Consider the following 17,379-nt stretch of genomic DNA (forward strand, 5'->3'; position numbering starts at 1 on the left):
TGGGACGCGGGCCGGAACGCCGGCTGGAACGCCGGCTGCATCGGGCTCGGGTGCGCCGACTGGAACGCTGGCTGGATGTGCTGGTCCCGGAACTGGAGCGGGATCTGGGCTGGCGGAGAAACTGCGGCTTGGGAGGCAGAGGTTCACCAGCCATGACGGCTAGAGCCGCCTTACGCTCCCACTCTGCCTCCCTCTGCAACTCCACCAATCCCGGGTGCGGAAAGCGAGGAACCCAGTAGTCCAGCAAGAGCCCTAAGCGGATGGCAAAACCGAGCCGTCTGCCGGCAGCGTATGGTTTGGCCATCGCCTCCTTATACTCTCTGATGGTTTCTGTTAGTTCCTTTAAGTCCTCTGGGTCCATCACGAAAAGCGAGCCTCACCTCGGTTTGGTCGGGTCCTTCTGTCATGAAGCAGTGCGGTGTAGGGTGGTGAGGCAGACGCAGCGGACCCAGGTAAGATGAATAATGAATTTTAATAATGAAACTTAGTCCAAACAGGCAGCACGCACATTGGACGACGAATTGACAAGGACCCGATGAGGAACAAGGAACACAGGTGGAGTTAAATACACAGCGGGTAATCACAGAACGAGACACACCTAGGAACAATCAAGGGGAGGACAGGACAAGGAAGAGACTCAAGGACACAGAAAACTCGAAATTAACACACAGAAAACACAGAACACGACAGATGTGGATTATCTGCTCAGTCTGTTGAATATTAATTAAACAGAATGAAAAAGAAAGGCAGTTAAATATCATTATTATAATTTTAAGCCTTGATGGGTAAAAATGACAGGATTTTTTGACACCGTTTGTCAAAATGAAAGTTAATGAAAAAGTCGAGCCCAACCTCTGCTCCAAACTACGGACATTTCTGCTCCCTCCCAACATTTAACTTCTTCCCTTTTTTTGGAGGACATTAATTCAAAAGCTAAAATAAAATGAATTGGTTGTTTTTCTTACTGACAATAGTTTTGAGTTATATGATTTAAATAATAAATAGTATTTATTAAATCTAACTTTAGACCTGATAATCTTCCTGTTTCTGGAATATCTGTATATTACAGAAAGTAAAATGTGTGAAGAAACATGAGAATGACCCAGGTAATATATTAGATTAACTCTGAGGAGACAAAAATTACTTGAAGAAATTTAAATGCATTGCACAGTTGCTTTACAGATAGCAAGAAAACCTTATTACTAAAAAAAGGCATTGGTTAAAAGAGCTTATTTGTTTTATGTTCTTTGTCTGTTTTTGTGTCTGCTGCAGCTTAATCTTCCTAAAGTTAAAAGCCAATAATGAGAGGGAACAGTTTGCCTTTTGCTCTGTAAAAGGTTGTGAAAGGGTGAAGATCAAAGCTACCATCCCAGAGGGAAGTCCACCCAGCAACTGCTTGGCCAAGGCATATCCAAAACATGCAGAGATTCCTGTTGCCAATGCAGCCATGCCAAAAAAGATACCAAAAAGCAGGCTGGTAAGCAAAGCAAGTTAAAACTTCCCAGTTAACCATAGCTATCACTAAGCTCTTTAAGTTTCACCTAAAAAGCTTAATGTTGTTTCATAAAACTAGGATAGCTGATTAATGATGAAACCTTAATTTGGTTTCGCAAGAGCAGTAGCATGCAGTAGCATGAAAGCTACCATTTATTTTGTGCAGCTAGCCTGTTCCAGACCAGGCCAATAATGAGAGGGAACAGTTTGTTTATTCCCTCTCATTATTGGGCTTAGTTAAGGCTATTGCTAAGCTAAGCGCTCATGGTGATCAGAAACTTGTGTGTTTAGTCCGTGATTCTGTCTTCTATCTATTTGTTGCCTGGTTTTATTACGTTGCATTAAAATACCAATTTATGTTGGGTATTCAGTCAAATACTATTCTTATTTTAACATTATGATGGTAGAAAATGTCATTATTAATTGTGAAATGAATTGTGTTTCAGGTTTAACAGTAACTAGTTTAACAGAAAGGCCTATTGCATGTGGGGATAAAGTGATCACAAAGAAACTAAGTTACTGTTATCAAGTAAAGTCAAGTAATTGTAGCATACTTCACATATTTTACTGATAAATTTTAGCTTAATTTAAAATAACATTTAAATTAAATTAATTTTAATTTTGGCATAAAACTTAAATGCACAGTCTCAATCAATATTTAAAACAAGCACTTCTTCACACTACAAACTAAGCTTTGGTCATAACATACATTTTATAACCTCATTTTTTTTACAACTTATCTTCTGTGTTTTGATTCTGTCAAACTCAGTTTAAAAAAAGTCCCTTCAAATTCAAACAGGGAGAAAGAAACAGGAAGTTGACTATAGGCAAAACTAATTAAAAGCGATGTTGGCAGGGACTTTCTAAGTTGTTACTTAGAAAGTTATTGAATTAAGTTATTGCACATTGTAGTCAACATATTATCCACATATTTCAAAGATTCTGCAAAATGTTCTTTACACTTTAATCTTGACCTGTTGTCATGGTTGTTCTGTAGAAATATTGATAAGATATGGAACAAAAAAAGAGGAAAATGACTGAATCCATTGTCAGATTCACACATATTATTGACTTCCTCTGCTCATTTATAAGATTAAAGTTGTTTGTTTGAGCAAATGACAGATATGACATTTTTTAGTTAAGAATGGTTTGGAAATGTATAATTTGGGCAAATTATGCACTTAATCTGCTATTGTAGAAGTAGATTTTAGTAGCACAAGCTTAGAGTATGGTGTGCTTCAATTCCTCATAATCCTCCAGCAAAAGATGTTCATTTGGTGTGAGGTATGGCATATGCAATTTATGATCTAAATCTGTGATCGATCTCACTGAAGAAATCTGTTGACGCACAACAGATTACCTGGATTACTTAGGCCTGGACATAAGCCTGGTTTGGTCTTTGCGACCATATAATGCCTTATCCGACTTTTGTGAAACAGCTCTCTGGTCCTCAAGTACCAGTGCATGTTTTAGGCGTCTTCTGACTTAATGTGACATTTGACTTAAATTAACAGGTGTCTGCAGCAAGTCGGTGGCTGCAGAGGACACAATCAGGTGCTCTAGAACAGAGACCTATCTAGAACAGAGACCTATGCAAGGGTACTTAAGGTTTGAGAAGTACTGACCTAGTCAGTTGCTAAAACTTTCCCATATGCATGGGAAACAACCCATAATCCATACGACAGAAATCAAAACACATAAGTTAAAAAATGTTACATGTGAAATGACAGGGGAAAAGTGTAACAAGCATACCTGAGGACTCAAACTTTCAGCCAGGGTTAGCGTTAAGAACACAACAGTAAAAGACTTTAGACTTCTGGATGGGAGAGAATTGAGCAACAGCATAAATTTTGAGCTCCCAGACGGTCGAGTTACCCCCCGACAAATAATTTATAAAATACCGTTTTTTAGTATGTCAGGGAGTAACAAGAGGAAGAAGAAAACGCTGAGAAAACTCAGCAAGAAAACGCGAAAGAAACTGTTGTTTTATGGAAGGAGGTCTCTGAAGATAGCAAGCTAGCAGTGGACAAAGCTATGGAAGCTATGGGAGCTAACATTCTTACAGCGCTGAAAGAAGTTCAGACAAACCTCAAAAAACAAATCACTGACCAGTCAGGACTCCTAAAAAAGGAAATGTCTGAGTTTAGAATAGAGATGGGGAAAACGGCTTGACGACATTGTTGCAGATCTGAAAGACGTAATGAGGAGTTGAGGAGGCTGAGCAGCGAATAACCGAGGTAGAGAAATTCAACATGGACATCAAAGACGTGCTGAGCCACATGCTGCAGCTACAAGAAGACCTACAAACACGTCTAACAGACCTGGAAGCCCGTTCACGCAGGAATAACATTCATATCCTTCTTCACAGAGGGAGAAGAAGGCGATAACTTGCAAAAATTCATAGAGAATTTTATTAAAACCGTCACTAAAAATTCTGAAAATGTCTAGGTTCAACTGGCACAATAAAATATCTGGGAGTTCAAATTCCTGTAGAGTTATCCCTTTTTGAATGCAATTACATCCCACTGATAGTAGAGATTAGGGCGGATCTACAACATTGGCCTTTATTACCCATGAATCTACATAATCGAATAGATATAATAAAGATGAACCTTTTACCAAGGCTTCTGTATCTTTTTCAGGCTCTGCCTATAAAAGTATCTGACAAACAATTCCGCGATTGGGACAGAATAATCTCAAATTTTATCTAAGCTAAACAAAAACAGATAAAAAATTCCAGACACTACAACTGTCAAAAGAGGTGGATGGGCTTTGCTCTATTATAGAGCAGCACAGATAGTTGGTTGGTGATAGGTATTTTCCTTTCGAACCTAAATAAAAGAAAGAACCACAGACAACGTATATGAATTTTACGTGGAGCTTTTGCAAAAGGGAAGGCTCTATCAAACTTCTCCTCCAATCAGTTCCACAGAGCGTTCTGACCTGCCCTCACAAAAACTCCTGTTTTTATTGTCAAAGGAGAACAGGCAAAGGGGGCAGTTAGGAAAACAACAGAGGACGTAAAGCTTCTAACCCAAACATCTAACAACCCAGCTCCGGATGTGATATCTGATCAAAGGTCTGAGCCCGGTTCAAATCTCGGTCAGTACTGTCAAGAAAACAAAATACGACTGCTCACAGGTAGTTACTAAATTAGGAGGTGTTCTTGTAAAAGGATTTAAGGTCTGAGAAACTTAGTGTTATCTATTTCTCATAAAGTTGAACAGACAGTAGTGACCTCCAGGTCATTTAAGAGGAACCCTAACCCTAACCCTAACACTTTAAACAGAAAATCACAAAGATCTATAGACTTAATGTGAACTAAAGTAAGAATAAAATGATAATACCAAAAAATCTCTAACAGTTGGTGCGATCCAACATGTGAAGCTAAATGGAAAGAGATAGACCCGTCTTACAGTGATATACCTCTGCAATCCTGGCTAGGAGATCATTGTCTTATTAAGAAACATATAGATTCTGACCTAATTCCCTTATGGATAAAAGTACCATAAAATATTAAAGCAAGTAAAGAGTGAAAGAAGTGCTCGAATTTTAAGATGGCCTGCTTATGATAGAGATTTTCTCCCTGCAAGAATGGATAAGAGATTTACACAGTGATCACAAAAAGGCATAACAAGTTACAAGTTAAAGAATAATGAATTAAAAAGTTTTGAACAACTTCAAGATAACTATAACCTGGAAAAATGTGACTTTTTTAGATACATCCAGCTAAGACAATAAAAGCTACAATAAAAGTATTAAATTTTGGGGGGAGGACAAGACAGGTATACTTAAAATCCTATTAGATTCGAGCAACAGAAGACCTCCCAAAAAAACAATATCCAAACTATATTCATGTCTACAAACGGAGAGAAAATGTAATACAACATATATTAAGGTTCAATGGGAAAAAGAAGCCAAAATAACAATGATGATGATGGTTAAATATATGCAATTCTGTGATTCACACGTCAAGTTCTGGCCTGTGGAAGGATTTTTCCTGGAAATGCATGGTACGTTTTTCTGTTACACCGAACATTAAAAGTAAACATTGTAACGATACTGAATAGGCAAAATGTTTGAGGAACTGTGGGAATGTAGATGCAGGACATTTTCATATCTTCTGGGAATGTATTAAGATCGCACCCTATTGGTCAGAAGTGATAAAAGAAATCAATACTAAAATGGACTTAAATTTACGCTGTTATTTTACTGTAATTTACGGTAATTTACCCAGGAACTGTAGCAGCACCTGCTAATACTATTAGCAGGTGCAAAGAAAGCTATAACTCACAGGTGACTTGAGGTGGAACCACTATCATGTTTGGACTGGAAGGACATAATTGAGGAAATTCACGCAATGGAGAGACTGACTTTTTTATTAAGACTTGCCACTTATAAATACAATAAATACTGGAAGAAATGGAACACTCAACTGTATAATTAATGTAATTATCTATTTTCTTATTTTAATGTTTTTCCTTGTTGATTATTACTCAACTGCTCCAAATTTTAGTTGCTCAATAGTTGACTATTGACATTGTAGATTCACACTGAAGGCATCAAAACTATGAATAACACATGTGGAAATATGCACTAAACAAAAAAGTGTAAAACAACTGAAAATACCCCTTATATTCTAGTTTCTTCAAAGTAGCAACCTTTTGCTGTGATTACTGCTTTGACACACTGCATTTTCTTGATGAGCTTCAAGAGGTAGTCACCTGAAATGGTTTTCACGTCATAGGTCAACCTGCCCTGTCAGGTTAATAAGTGGGATTTCTTGCCTTATAAATAGTCATGAAAATAAAGAAAACCCATTAAATTAGAAGGTGTGTCCAAACCTTTGGTCTGTACTGTATATATATATATATATATTTTTTTTTTTTTTGTACCCCACCAGGGGGTCTTTTTTTGTGGGCTCTAGTGTCCCTTATTTTTTGAAAGTAGGCTGACAGGAAAGGGGGAAGACATGCGGCAAATGGCCGCGTCGAGGACTCAAGGCCTCCAAATGTGGGTCGCGCCACCACGGCGCGCCCTAATAAGTTTTAATGAGTGAATCCACTTAATAAAAGTCCTCAGAAATATTGATTTATTGTAGTGGCTCTCAATACAAGTTATGTTACATTTAAATTATAACTTAAGTTGTTAAGTTGCTTTATTTTTAAACCTTTTATAGTTTTCCCATGTCCTGAATGGCTGGTAGGTGAATATCTGGGAAGTGTCATCTTCAACATAACGCTCAAAACACCAGGAAATAATATATTTCCTGGTGAAATATATTCAGATTTTATTGTGTGGTTTTAAAGGCTCTGCGTTGAAATAGCGTTTTTACTGCGTTTTTACTTTTTTACTGTCGCCCCTTTGCTCCCGGCTCCCAGCTGTTGGCTTAGATTAATTTTTAGATTGTTATGCAAAGAGACTCCTATTATTGCAACCAGAAAATGAATTAGAACAAACTTAGAATCCAGAAAAAAAAATCTTCCAGAACAGGAACACGTAGTTTTTATTATTACTTAGAAACTGTGGAGTACTCATTACTTTTACAAATTTAGAGCACACTTAGAAAGTAAGTATTCTCTGGACTTGTTAGATTGTTGTTAGATAAGTTAGATAAGTATAAACTTATCTAACAACCCAGATGTCCAGAGGATACTTACACTTATTTAGCAACCCAGAACAGGGATTAGAACATACTTAGAATCCAGAAAAACTAAATTAGCAACTACTTTTTAGACTCTTATTCCTCCAACCCAGAAAAGGAATTAGACCAGAGGATACTTACTTATACATATCTCCCAACCCTGAACAGGAGTATATAGTTTACATACTTAAGATCAACATTAGATTATTTGTCTGCTTTTGCTCTTTCCTTTGGTTTTTATTTTGTTTGTATTTCCTTTTAATTCATGTAAAGCACCTTGTTGCTGAAAATGTGCTATATAAAGAAATAATTACCTTACCTTACCTCCTAAGCCAGGGGTGTCCAAACTTTTGGTAAGGGGGCCTGTTAGAAATTTTTTGGTATTATCATTTTATTCTTACTTTAGTTCACATTCAGCCTATAGATCTTTGTGATTTTCTGTTTAAAGTGTTCTCTTCTTTAACTGACCTGGAGGTCACTACTGTCTGTTCAACTTTATGAGAAATAGATAACACTAAGTTTCTCAGACCTTAAATCCTTTTGCAAGAACACCTCCTAATTTAGTAACTACCTGTGAGCAGTTGTATTTTGTTTTCTTGACAGTACTGACCGAGATTTGAACCGGGCTCAGACCTTTGATCAGATATCACATCTGGAACTGGGTTGTTAGATGTTTGGGTTAGAAGCTTTACGACCTCTGTTGTTTTCCTGACTGCCCCCTTGCCTGTTCTCCTTTGACAATAAAAACAGGAGCTCATGTGAGAGCAGATCAGAATGTTCTGCGAATTGTTCGGAGGAAGAGTTGGCAGAGCGTTCTCCTTTTACAAAAGCTCCACGTAAAATTCATATACGTTGTCTGTGGTTCTTTCTTTTATTTGGGTTGGAAAGGAAAATACCTATCAGGGCCAGATTTGATAAAGTCAAGATGCCCGAGGCCAATAGTTTGTTCGGACATTTTTTAACTACAAAAGTGTCATGCACTTATAAAACAATTTTCATTGTTACAATTATCTTTATTTTTCAAATGACAAAAAAAAAACAAATATAAGCCACTCAGGCAGATGAGAACAACTCTAAAAACACAAATTCTGCTTTTCTTTAATATCTGGAGAGTCAGATAACATTGAACAGACAGTTGTCTGAAATACCTTAAATTTACATGAGTTTAAAAATATCTTTGCCTCAAGAACATTTTAAACAGGAGTTATAAGTAATGCAAAGTTGTCTGTTATTATTAAATCTTAAAACAAGTGAATTTTGCTCTTGTCATTTACAATATCTTTCAGAAAGTAATAGTTTGTATCACATCTACAGGTTCATAACCAAATCTTACTCAAGAGTTTAATAAAAATAAGTGCCATAAATCCAAGTGCATAAATGTTCTTTTGGCTTTTCACTGCTGATAGTGACAGACGTTACCGTTCAAAACACTCGGGTTTTATGTCCTCAACTCTCAGTGCCACACTGTTACGTGCCAGGCAACCATTTTCATAACACAGTTTTGATAAATGTATCTTCAGTAAAAGGTTTGCCATGTTTAGCTATTAACATTAACATCGTAGCTTGCTTTGGTGGTATTTTCTTTTGACTCAGGCCCAAAGAAATCGCTGTTGTGATGCCAGTGCAGCTTGGAGCTGCTTCAGTTTTTCAGCACGGTGACTCCCTGTTAGCTTGTTGTATGTGTTAGCATGTTTAGTCTGGTAGTGTCTCTTTACGTCAAAATCCTTAAACAAGGCAACCGTCTCATTACAAATTAGACAAGCACAATTGCCTTGATTTTCAGAAAAGAAGTATTGTAATTCCCATCTCTCTTGAAAGCGGCGGCCCTCACTGTAAACTTTCCTTGTTTTCTTTGCAGTGGCCATGGCAGAAATGAGTGGAGAGCGGTTCGCTGCACGGAGGCAGAGACTGATAGTATTAAAGTGGTGCTGCCACCATTTGGTGAAAGGAGGAATTACAGTTTCAAGTTTTCTGATTTATTTATTCTGTTTCACAGTGCAGGCGGGCCATAAATAATACATTATAAGACTGAAGCTGCGGGCCGTATGAAATCTGACCGCGGGCCGTGATTGGCCCCCGGGCCGGACTTTGGACATGCCTGTCCTAAGCTAATATTTGGATAAACTTACCTTTTGAACCTCTGGTGAAACCAGACTTGCTGGTTTTCGATCTCCAGTTTAATTTGGAACTTCCAAATTGCAAAAGTTCCATCTCTCCCAAGACATTCCCTTCTAAGATGGTTCATTCTCACAACTCCTCCTCATCTCCCTACCTTCAACGTTTCAAGGTGCCATTAAAAAACTTAGCTTTTTTTGTGTTAAAAGAAGACGTCTTCTTTTAATAGAAGACTTCAAAAATGAACATGTGACATTCAAAATCAAAACTGGAAATCAATTAGGAATAGTTTAGTTCTGAAGTGTGAAGTTTATTTCTAAGTGTTAACTCTAATCTTGTTCCTCTGTTCTTTTCTCCTCAGCTCTCATCGGAGCACTTTCTGGAGATCAGAGTGGAGTCGTATATTACTCGCTTTTTCCACATAAAAGAAGACTTTGCCTTTGTTGAGGTAATCTTTGGCTCAAACAGACCCTGTAAAAGTAGTTAACCTACTGGCTAGTTTTTATCCACAAAATTAGTTGGCAACGTTTAGCAACAGGGCACTTCAGACAGAAAACATTCTGTCTGAAGTGCCCTGTTCACAAACTGATAACTAATGAAAACTCCAAATACGTTATCTGAGAAAATTTGAATATTATGAAAAAGTTCAATGTTCACTAATCAACTAATTAACTCAAAACAACTGAATGCTTTTAAATTGTATCTCAGTCCAGTTCTGTAGTTTATCATGCTGACCTGACAGTTGTCCAAAAGATGACCTTTGACACCTTGCAGAAGAGGGCAAGACACAAACGTGTCCGAGCAGAGACTAAGTGTGAGCACAAGAAGAAGTTTTGAGTGCAATTATTACAAGTTTTGAGAAAAAAGACATGAAGTCCGGCTTTCAAAATAAAATGTAAGCAAAAGTCTTTTGTTTTGAGAACAAAAGACTGCTTTCAGACTGAAAATGGCAGAAAAATTCCTCCATAGAAAATGTTTGCATTTTTTTGGCATTGAATCCTGATACTTAATGCAATGTCATCTATTGGATTTGTTGTTACTCGGTTGCTATGGCAACTACACCAGCATACATATCAGTTAAGCATACATTTAGTGCACCTAAGGTCTGACTGAAAATTTTAAAATGGACGTTTTTTTCACTTTACCTTAAGATGATTTCATCATGCGAGAAACGAAGAGAAAGTAGAAAACTAGGAATGGTAAGAAAAGATTTTTGAGGCATTCAGTTTCTAACCAAAATAATCTTCTGCTTTAACTGTTAGTTATTTACTGTTAGTGAAATATTTTTAAAATATTTTTAAAATATTAATTCACTTTGGGATTATTGTATTTAGGTTTGAATTAGTTCAAGATGCATAACTGCAATATGAAAGATGAATCTAAGATGAATCTAATGTTGTTGGTTGTTAAATCCCAGCTGAAGAATATTAATTTTCTAGGTCAATTCTTTACTCTTTACAATGATTTTTACAGGGCAGCCACTATTCACAATCACATGACAAAGCTATTTTTAACAAGAAAATGAAATAAGTTGAAGTAGGTGAGTTCCTCAGACAGTTCAAATTGTATAAAAATGTAAATAAGGGGAAACAAGGGGAAACTGCAAACTTCAGCAAATGAAGTTTGCAGGAATGGGGCGTTGCGTGGCGCATAGTTAGCGTGGCGTCCTGCATATAGAGTGCAGTAGTTCAGAATCCAACTCCTGTCCTCTGGTTCCCTGACCCTTCTCCCTCTGGAACTTTTCTATTTCATTGGATTGGATTTCTATTTCGGCAACTAGTGCCGAAAAACTTATTTTAAAGAAAAATAATATGCAGCAATGCGGCGGATGTCGGGCTTTTTCAGGGGCACCGTATAGGGGGAAAAGTTAGGACAATTCCAAGGGCCCCTGGCCGACAGGGGCCCCCCACAAAATACTTGTTTTTTTTCTTTTTGGGGGTGGGGGGTTATAGAAATAGAAAAAATTGAGGGCCCTGTTAATAACAAAATTAATATTAATATCATGTTTTTAAAATATATTTTAGCAGTTGCCACTCCCAGAAAAAGAGCACTTGAACACCCACCTGGATCTGCATGATATGGTTTCTTCCTGCTTGACGGTGTTCAGCAGCAGTCAGTAGAAAACCAGAACGAGTGCAGCAGTTTCTATGCTGCTAAGAAAAAATTTAGTCATGTTTTCAAAAAAGTAGAGAGAAAAGGAATGTTCTCTATCCTCAATTTTGTAACCCAGTTTTTCTCCAAGAGGTAGACACAATCTCACTGTGTGAGATTATCAACCATTTAGTATAGTTAGCTTAGCTACAGACTTCTCTTTGTCTCCATTTCATTTAATGAATGAAGGAACAAATCTACCAACATATTCATGTCCCTGTACAGATGAGTCAGTCAGCAGCAGCAGCTTTAACCAGCATCTCACTCCCCTCTGTCCCAGTGAAAAAGGTGAGCAACACTGTGAAGCGTCATTCCAGGGAGGCGATGTGGATTGTTTCTGTCTTTCTGCTCTTTGTTGTGTTTTTTACACAACAAAAATTTATTTAAACAAGAAAAAACTGACAGAAATTCAAACAGTCAATAAAAAGACAATAAAAATAGCCTGCTGTCAGTCCAGACAGTCCTACACAACATGGTAACAGCTTTTACAAATATGGAGAAAACATATTTTTTATACTGTATCTTGAATAAAATGCAACTCTATATCATTTTTGAGAAGTCTGGATTGATGTATGTCATGTATATTAATGAACATGTTGCCTATGACTGTTGCTCGTTGTGAGAGAGACATGTCAGCTAATAGAAACAAGCTAATAGAAAAAAATTAAGCAACCTACTTGCAAACTGTATGTGGACTGTTGCATGTAAAATTCATGAGCAGTAAATATTGTGCAGTCAGTATCAGTATTGGACCGAAGAAAGCAAGGCAGTTGCAAGCTTTTAAAATTGTAACAGCAGCTGCGTGGGGGTGGGGCAATTAAAGTTTTTGTCATGGGGCCCGAGATTCCTGGCCGCATGACCAGTTGGATGGTCATTAAAAATACTGTTTAACAACATCTGGAACTGAAGTTCAATCTTCAATCTGAGGATCTGATAGAGGTGATCTCCGTCTCTGATGGTTCGTCCCATCAGAGGAGCAGGACGCTCCTCTGCAGCGGAGCAACAGGAGAATTCAACAGTGACCAAATGTATGGATGAACTTATTATCCATTCATAATAAGTTTGATTTGTGATGTCCCAAAAGCATTGTTGTGTCAATGTGATAATTTGACTCCTATATGTGCAGCTGTCCAGCATATGCGGAAAAAAAAAAAATCATACCTGACATTGTGCATTACATTACACTTTCCAGACTTTAATCCGCTGCTAAGAAAGAAGTTTTATTATAGTTTTTATTCTGTTTCTTCTCTGGGCTTAAAGAGCTTTCTTGTCAATATTTGCTATGAATATAGTTAATTCAACCTATAAGTTGATGTGAAGTATTTTCACTATGACATCACTGTGACAAGTCGACTTCTACTCAACTTTTGTCATTTTATAGTACACCTTAAAAAATATAAAGTTCATCAACCCCTAATATGGATACATAATGACGCCCCCTTAACATTTCGACCTGCCCCCTCATGTATCCATGGCTAGAACCGGCCCTGGTTTAATTACCAGTTCTTAATTGGCCAGCAAGGTCAGGCATAAAGAGGAAGGTGTGATACACCAGAATGTTGTACATGCTCATATTTTTCATGTTCTTAATTTAAATGGGCCAACATTTCTAAAAAACATTTTTTGTATTGGTCTCATAATATTCTAATTTTCTGAGAATTTGGGGTTTTCATTAGTTGTCAGTTCTAATTGTCAACATTAAAAGAAAAAAAACCATTTATCGGTCCATGTGTAAAGAATGAATATAATATGCAAGTTTCACTTTTTGAATGGAATTAGTGATTTAAATCAACTTTTTCATGATATTCAAATTTTTGACCAGCACCTGGTAATAATAAGGAAATTGATCTGTTGGTTTTTCACTGATTTAACAGGTCAATGGCAAGAAGTGGTACCAACAAGAAGATGGAGTGCAGCTGACAGTAATTGATGGACATGATGGGAATGTGGTGGATAGCAAAGGCTTCAGGAATTTGATCTTACAGGGTGTCCCTGCCCAATTAGAGAATTATGTTAATGGACTGAAAGACAGGTACTGATCATTATTATTATTATTATTGACATGAATTAGGCACAATATTTAAAATGTAAAGACTTTTTTTTCCTTACAACTGCAAAACTTTGAGTCAAGTCTCACCGTAATTTGCCCTTTGCAGTTAAAACTTTAATCAAAACTGCTCCAAGTTTTATGTTTTCTGTGTTATTGGCGGTTTTGCTTACAATAAAATTATTTTTCGGGTTCTTTTTGTACTAGCTCCATTGTGCTTGTGACATCTAAGGGTCGTCTGGTTACTGAAGGATCCTGGACCAAAGTTCTGGAAAGACTTGGTGCAAACAAAATCATCACTTTAAAAGGTATTAAATATTTCTACTGAAATCTACTTTCATAGAGAATTTTACAAATGTTTTAATGCCCTCTTTCACATTTTATGAAGTTACGATTACGAACTGTAATGTATTGCAGTTCTGATGTACACAAAGTAGTGCATTACTTTGTAATGCAAAGTCAAAGTCAATTTTCTGTAACTGCAGCTAAAAAGCTGGCTGTGACCCTCTAACACAGAGGTCTCAAACTCCAGTCCTTGAGGGCCGCAGTCCTGCAACTTTTAGATGTGCCTCTGCTGCACCACACCTGAATAGAATAATTAGCAAGGCTCTGGAGAACTGATCTACACAAGGAGGAGGCTTTTAAGCCATTTCATTCCAGTGTTTTGTACCTGTGGCACATCTAAAAACTGCAGGACAGTGGCCCTCGAGGACTGGAGTTTGAGACCCCTGCTCTAACATAATTTAGTGAACAGAAATATTTAATATCTTTTCATTTTTGAAGTTCCATAATCCAAAACTATTTGAGTACAAAAAGTCTTAGTTACATGCAACACTCCAGTTTATGCTGTGCTAAAAAATATATATTTTTCTGCAGAGGCAGATTTTCAGTACATAAATTAATATGTACTGTATTAATTAATGTATTAATAATAGCGGTTTTATTTTGAAGTTTAAAAACGGAAATGGGCAAACCAAAACCACGAGCTTATATTTTACTAAAGGCTGCTTAAAGTCTTGAGCCATTACTTGTCTTGACATAGAACTTGTCAAAAAAAACAAAGGTCCAGTTCAGATCTGGATGATGTTATTTGAGTATTTTTTTGAAGACTCCACACCTTAGAAAGACAATGCTTTTTGTCTAAAGAATATTTATGTCTGTCCACTTCCTGTCTGCTTTCTATGACATCACTGTGACGAGTCGACTTCTACTTAACTTTTATCATTTTAAAAAAATATAAATGTGTTTTGTTTGTATTGTGTCTTGTAAGCCCATGTATGACACATATGAAAATAAAGACTAAAAAATCTCTTTCTCTTTCCCCCATCTCTTAAGTGAGAGAAAAAGAGAAAGAGAGAGAGAGAGTCTAAAATACTAAAATGCTTGCTTAGTTACTCTTGTAACTTTTTATTTATTAAATATGTCTATCATATTTAATAATAAACCATTTAAATCAGCATTGTTAATATACATCAACAATGTAAATCAACATGCTGGTGATGCCACACATGCTACTCACAGCATGCTAACCTTATCATTTTGGCTAATTTTAGTGATTGCATATTAAAAGTCCATGTTAGTCAACATAATAAGAATAAGAATAATAAGAATGATGCACATCAGCAGAGTGGATTTCCAGACTTCTTCCAAATCAAGAAGTCTGATCCTTAATTATCTGTTGTACTCTCTGAACGCATCATCTACCTGACCAGACAACAAGAAACAGATTAAAAATAGTAATAAATAAAAAAATATCAATAAATATTCAAATCAAGACCTGTGAAAAAAGAACCACAGCTACAGTGGTAAAAGAGTTATGGCCTCTGCTCCAGTAGTAAAATCATGAATAATTTACATACAGTGCAAAAGTTCCAAGAATCTGAATTCCTCCGACATTTCTAAAATGTCTAAAACATGTTATCTTGTTTGATGTTCAAATGATCTGTTCCATGAATCATAACAGGCAATGTGAGATTGTTGGATGAACTTCAAGCCCTGAACTCAGCCAGAGTATAGAGAATATTTCATGGCTACAGAATGAAATCCCCGACGGGGGCCATGGGGGCTGCAATTGATGAGTTCAGTCCACAAAAGATTGTTGTGTCCCTGGGCAAGATACTTCACCCACCCTCAGAAGGGTCAATGGTGCGATACAGCTGGATTGTGTGCCACATAAGAAGTGTGAGAATGGAAAGGACTGATGCATCCTGAAAAGCGCTATATAAATCTGATGTCACTTTCTCTCATTTCCACTATTTTTCAGCTAGGATTCCTGGCAGAGAAATATTTCAAGAGCAGCAGGAAAAGTTAATGTTGATTAGCAGTCCTGGTCAGCTTTAAATTATACTTAATTTGGGGGGCGTGCTGTGGTGGCGCAGGGGGTTAGCATGCCCCACACTTGGAGGCCTTAGACCCGCGGACGTCGCTGGTTCGACTCCCGGTCCCGATGTCCTCCCTCAAAAATGGCGCTGGCTGCCTGCAGACGCAGCTCCCGTCGTGTGTGTGTTAATTTGTGTAACTGCGAAATAATTTCCCTGCTGGGATGAATAAAGTAATTCTTCTTCTTCTTCTAGCAACTGACAGTAGAATTAAATAAAAAAAATTGATTCATATTTTAAATTAAAGACTATTCAAAAAACGTATTAGGCACTAATAGCCTAATATGAAAATAGCCTTATGAAATTATGCTGCTTATCTTTTGCAGAAAAACTGGCATTTGTGGGCTTCAAAGGCTCATTCTACCCCGACTGGGTAAAATTGGAGATCAGCAGTGACCAAGCAAAGATCCATCAGGTCTTGCCAGTCCCTATTGTTTGCAAGTTCAAATTATAATTTGCAGGCCAAATGAAGGAAGGTAAGGTACTGATATTGATAACATGGAAACACTTCCTGCTGTAACTCCAAGACTGAAAAGCTGAAGACCAGGAGAATGTGGTGGACAACAAAGATTTCAAGACCTCCAACCAGAGGACAAGTTTCCACAATTGTTTTGATGTGTCTCTTGTTCTCACACATGGCAGCAATGTTCACTGCAGTCAGAAGAAATGTAGACTTCTGCTGACAATAAATATTGTTTTTTAAAAAAACGTAGGCCAGTGCTCAGCAAAGAGATGTAAATGTATTCTTTGGACATTTGTTTGTCACAATCTTTTGTAATCTTACTTATAACCAAGAATACGTCATCTCGAAAAAATTTAAATTTTTAGTTAACAAAACTTTTACCTTTTGGAAAAATTATTAGACATAAGAAATGGAAATTGTTTTTCTCCTTTTTTCACTTGACAGGCAGAGGGAATTTAAAGCTGTAAATTCTAACATCTACTTCATAGTATAACCATGACCACTAAAAATGTTATTCATAAAGTTATATTAAGTTTCTTTGGTAGTTTCCTTGCTTTACTAAGATGACTGAGAAAGGCTAGCAAGGGTTATGTTAAACAAAACTGAAGTTATTATCTTTTTACCTAAAGAGGATCAATGAAGGGTTTCAGTTATTACAACTACAAACCAGGCCTGAAATTTGGGTGGAGTGATGGACTCTGTAACTGTCTTTATGTGGCTCTAAAGGTTCAGGTCAAAGTCTATGAAGCCTTTAAGGAGAACATTTCCAGGATTACAGACTAATGTCTCAGTGAGATCTAGAAAAACTCATCTATGTGTTTATCTTTACTCATATTGATCACTGCAACAGCGTTTTCACAGGTCTACCTAAAAAAATCAAACAGCTGCAGCTGCTCCAGAATGCTGCTGCTGGCGTTCTCACTAAAACCAGGAAGTTAGAGCACATAACACCAGTTCTAAAGTCCCTCCACTGGCTCCCTGTAGCTCAGAGAATAGACTTTAAAATCCTGTTGATAGTTTCTAAATCACTGAACGGCTTAGCACCACAATACATTAAAGATCTGTTGTTGTATCGACCTTCCAGACC

The 17,379-nt window shown here is 37.1% G+C and overlaps 1 protein-coding gene across 3 annotated transcripts in view; it reads left to right on the forward strand.

The window, feature by feature from the left end:
• The window catches only part of cemip (cell migration inducing hyaluronan binding protein), a 224,571-nt gene extending 207,336 nt beyond the window's left edge, over positions 1–17,235 (forward strand). For 2 of the 3 annotated variants that reach the window (XM_023332631.1, XM_023332632.1), the window contains 5 exons: positions 1,273–1,477; positions 9,615–9,701; positions 13,279–13,436; positions 13,659–13,759; positions 16,156–17,235. In XM_023332631.1, coding sequence (XP_023188399.1) covers positions 1,273–1,477; positions 9,615–9,701; positions 13,279–13,436; positions 13,659–13,759; positions 16,156–16,283 — 679 coding nt within the window. In that variant the 3' untranslated portion in view covers positions 16,284–17,235. Of the gene's footprint in view, positions 1–1,272; positions 1,478–8,996; positions 9,037–9,614; positions 9,702–13,278; positions 13,437–13,658; positions 13,760–16,155 lie in introns of those variants that run through there. The other variant, XM_023332633.1, reaches the window with a different exon arrangement.
• The last annotated feature ends 144 nt before the right edge of the window (positions 17,236–17,379 follow it).

This window comes from Xiphophorus maculatus, chromosome 4 (assembly GCF_002775205.1).
Source record: "Xiphophorus maculatus strain JP 163 A chromosome 4, X_maculatus-5.0-male, whole genome shotgun sequence".
In the NCBI taxonomy this organism is placed as follows: domain Eukaryota; kingdom Metazoa; phylum Chordata; class Actinopteri; order Cyprinodontiformes; family Poeciliidae; genus Xiphophorus; species Xiphophorus maculatus.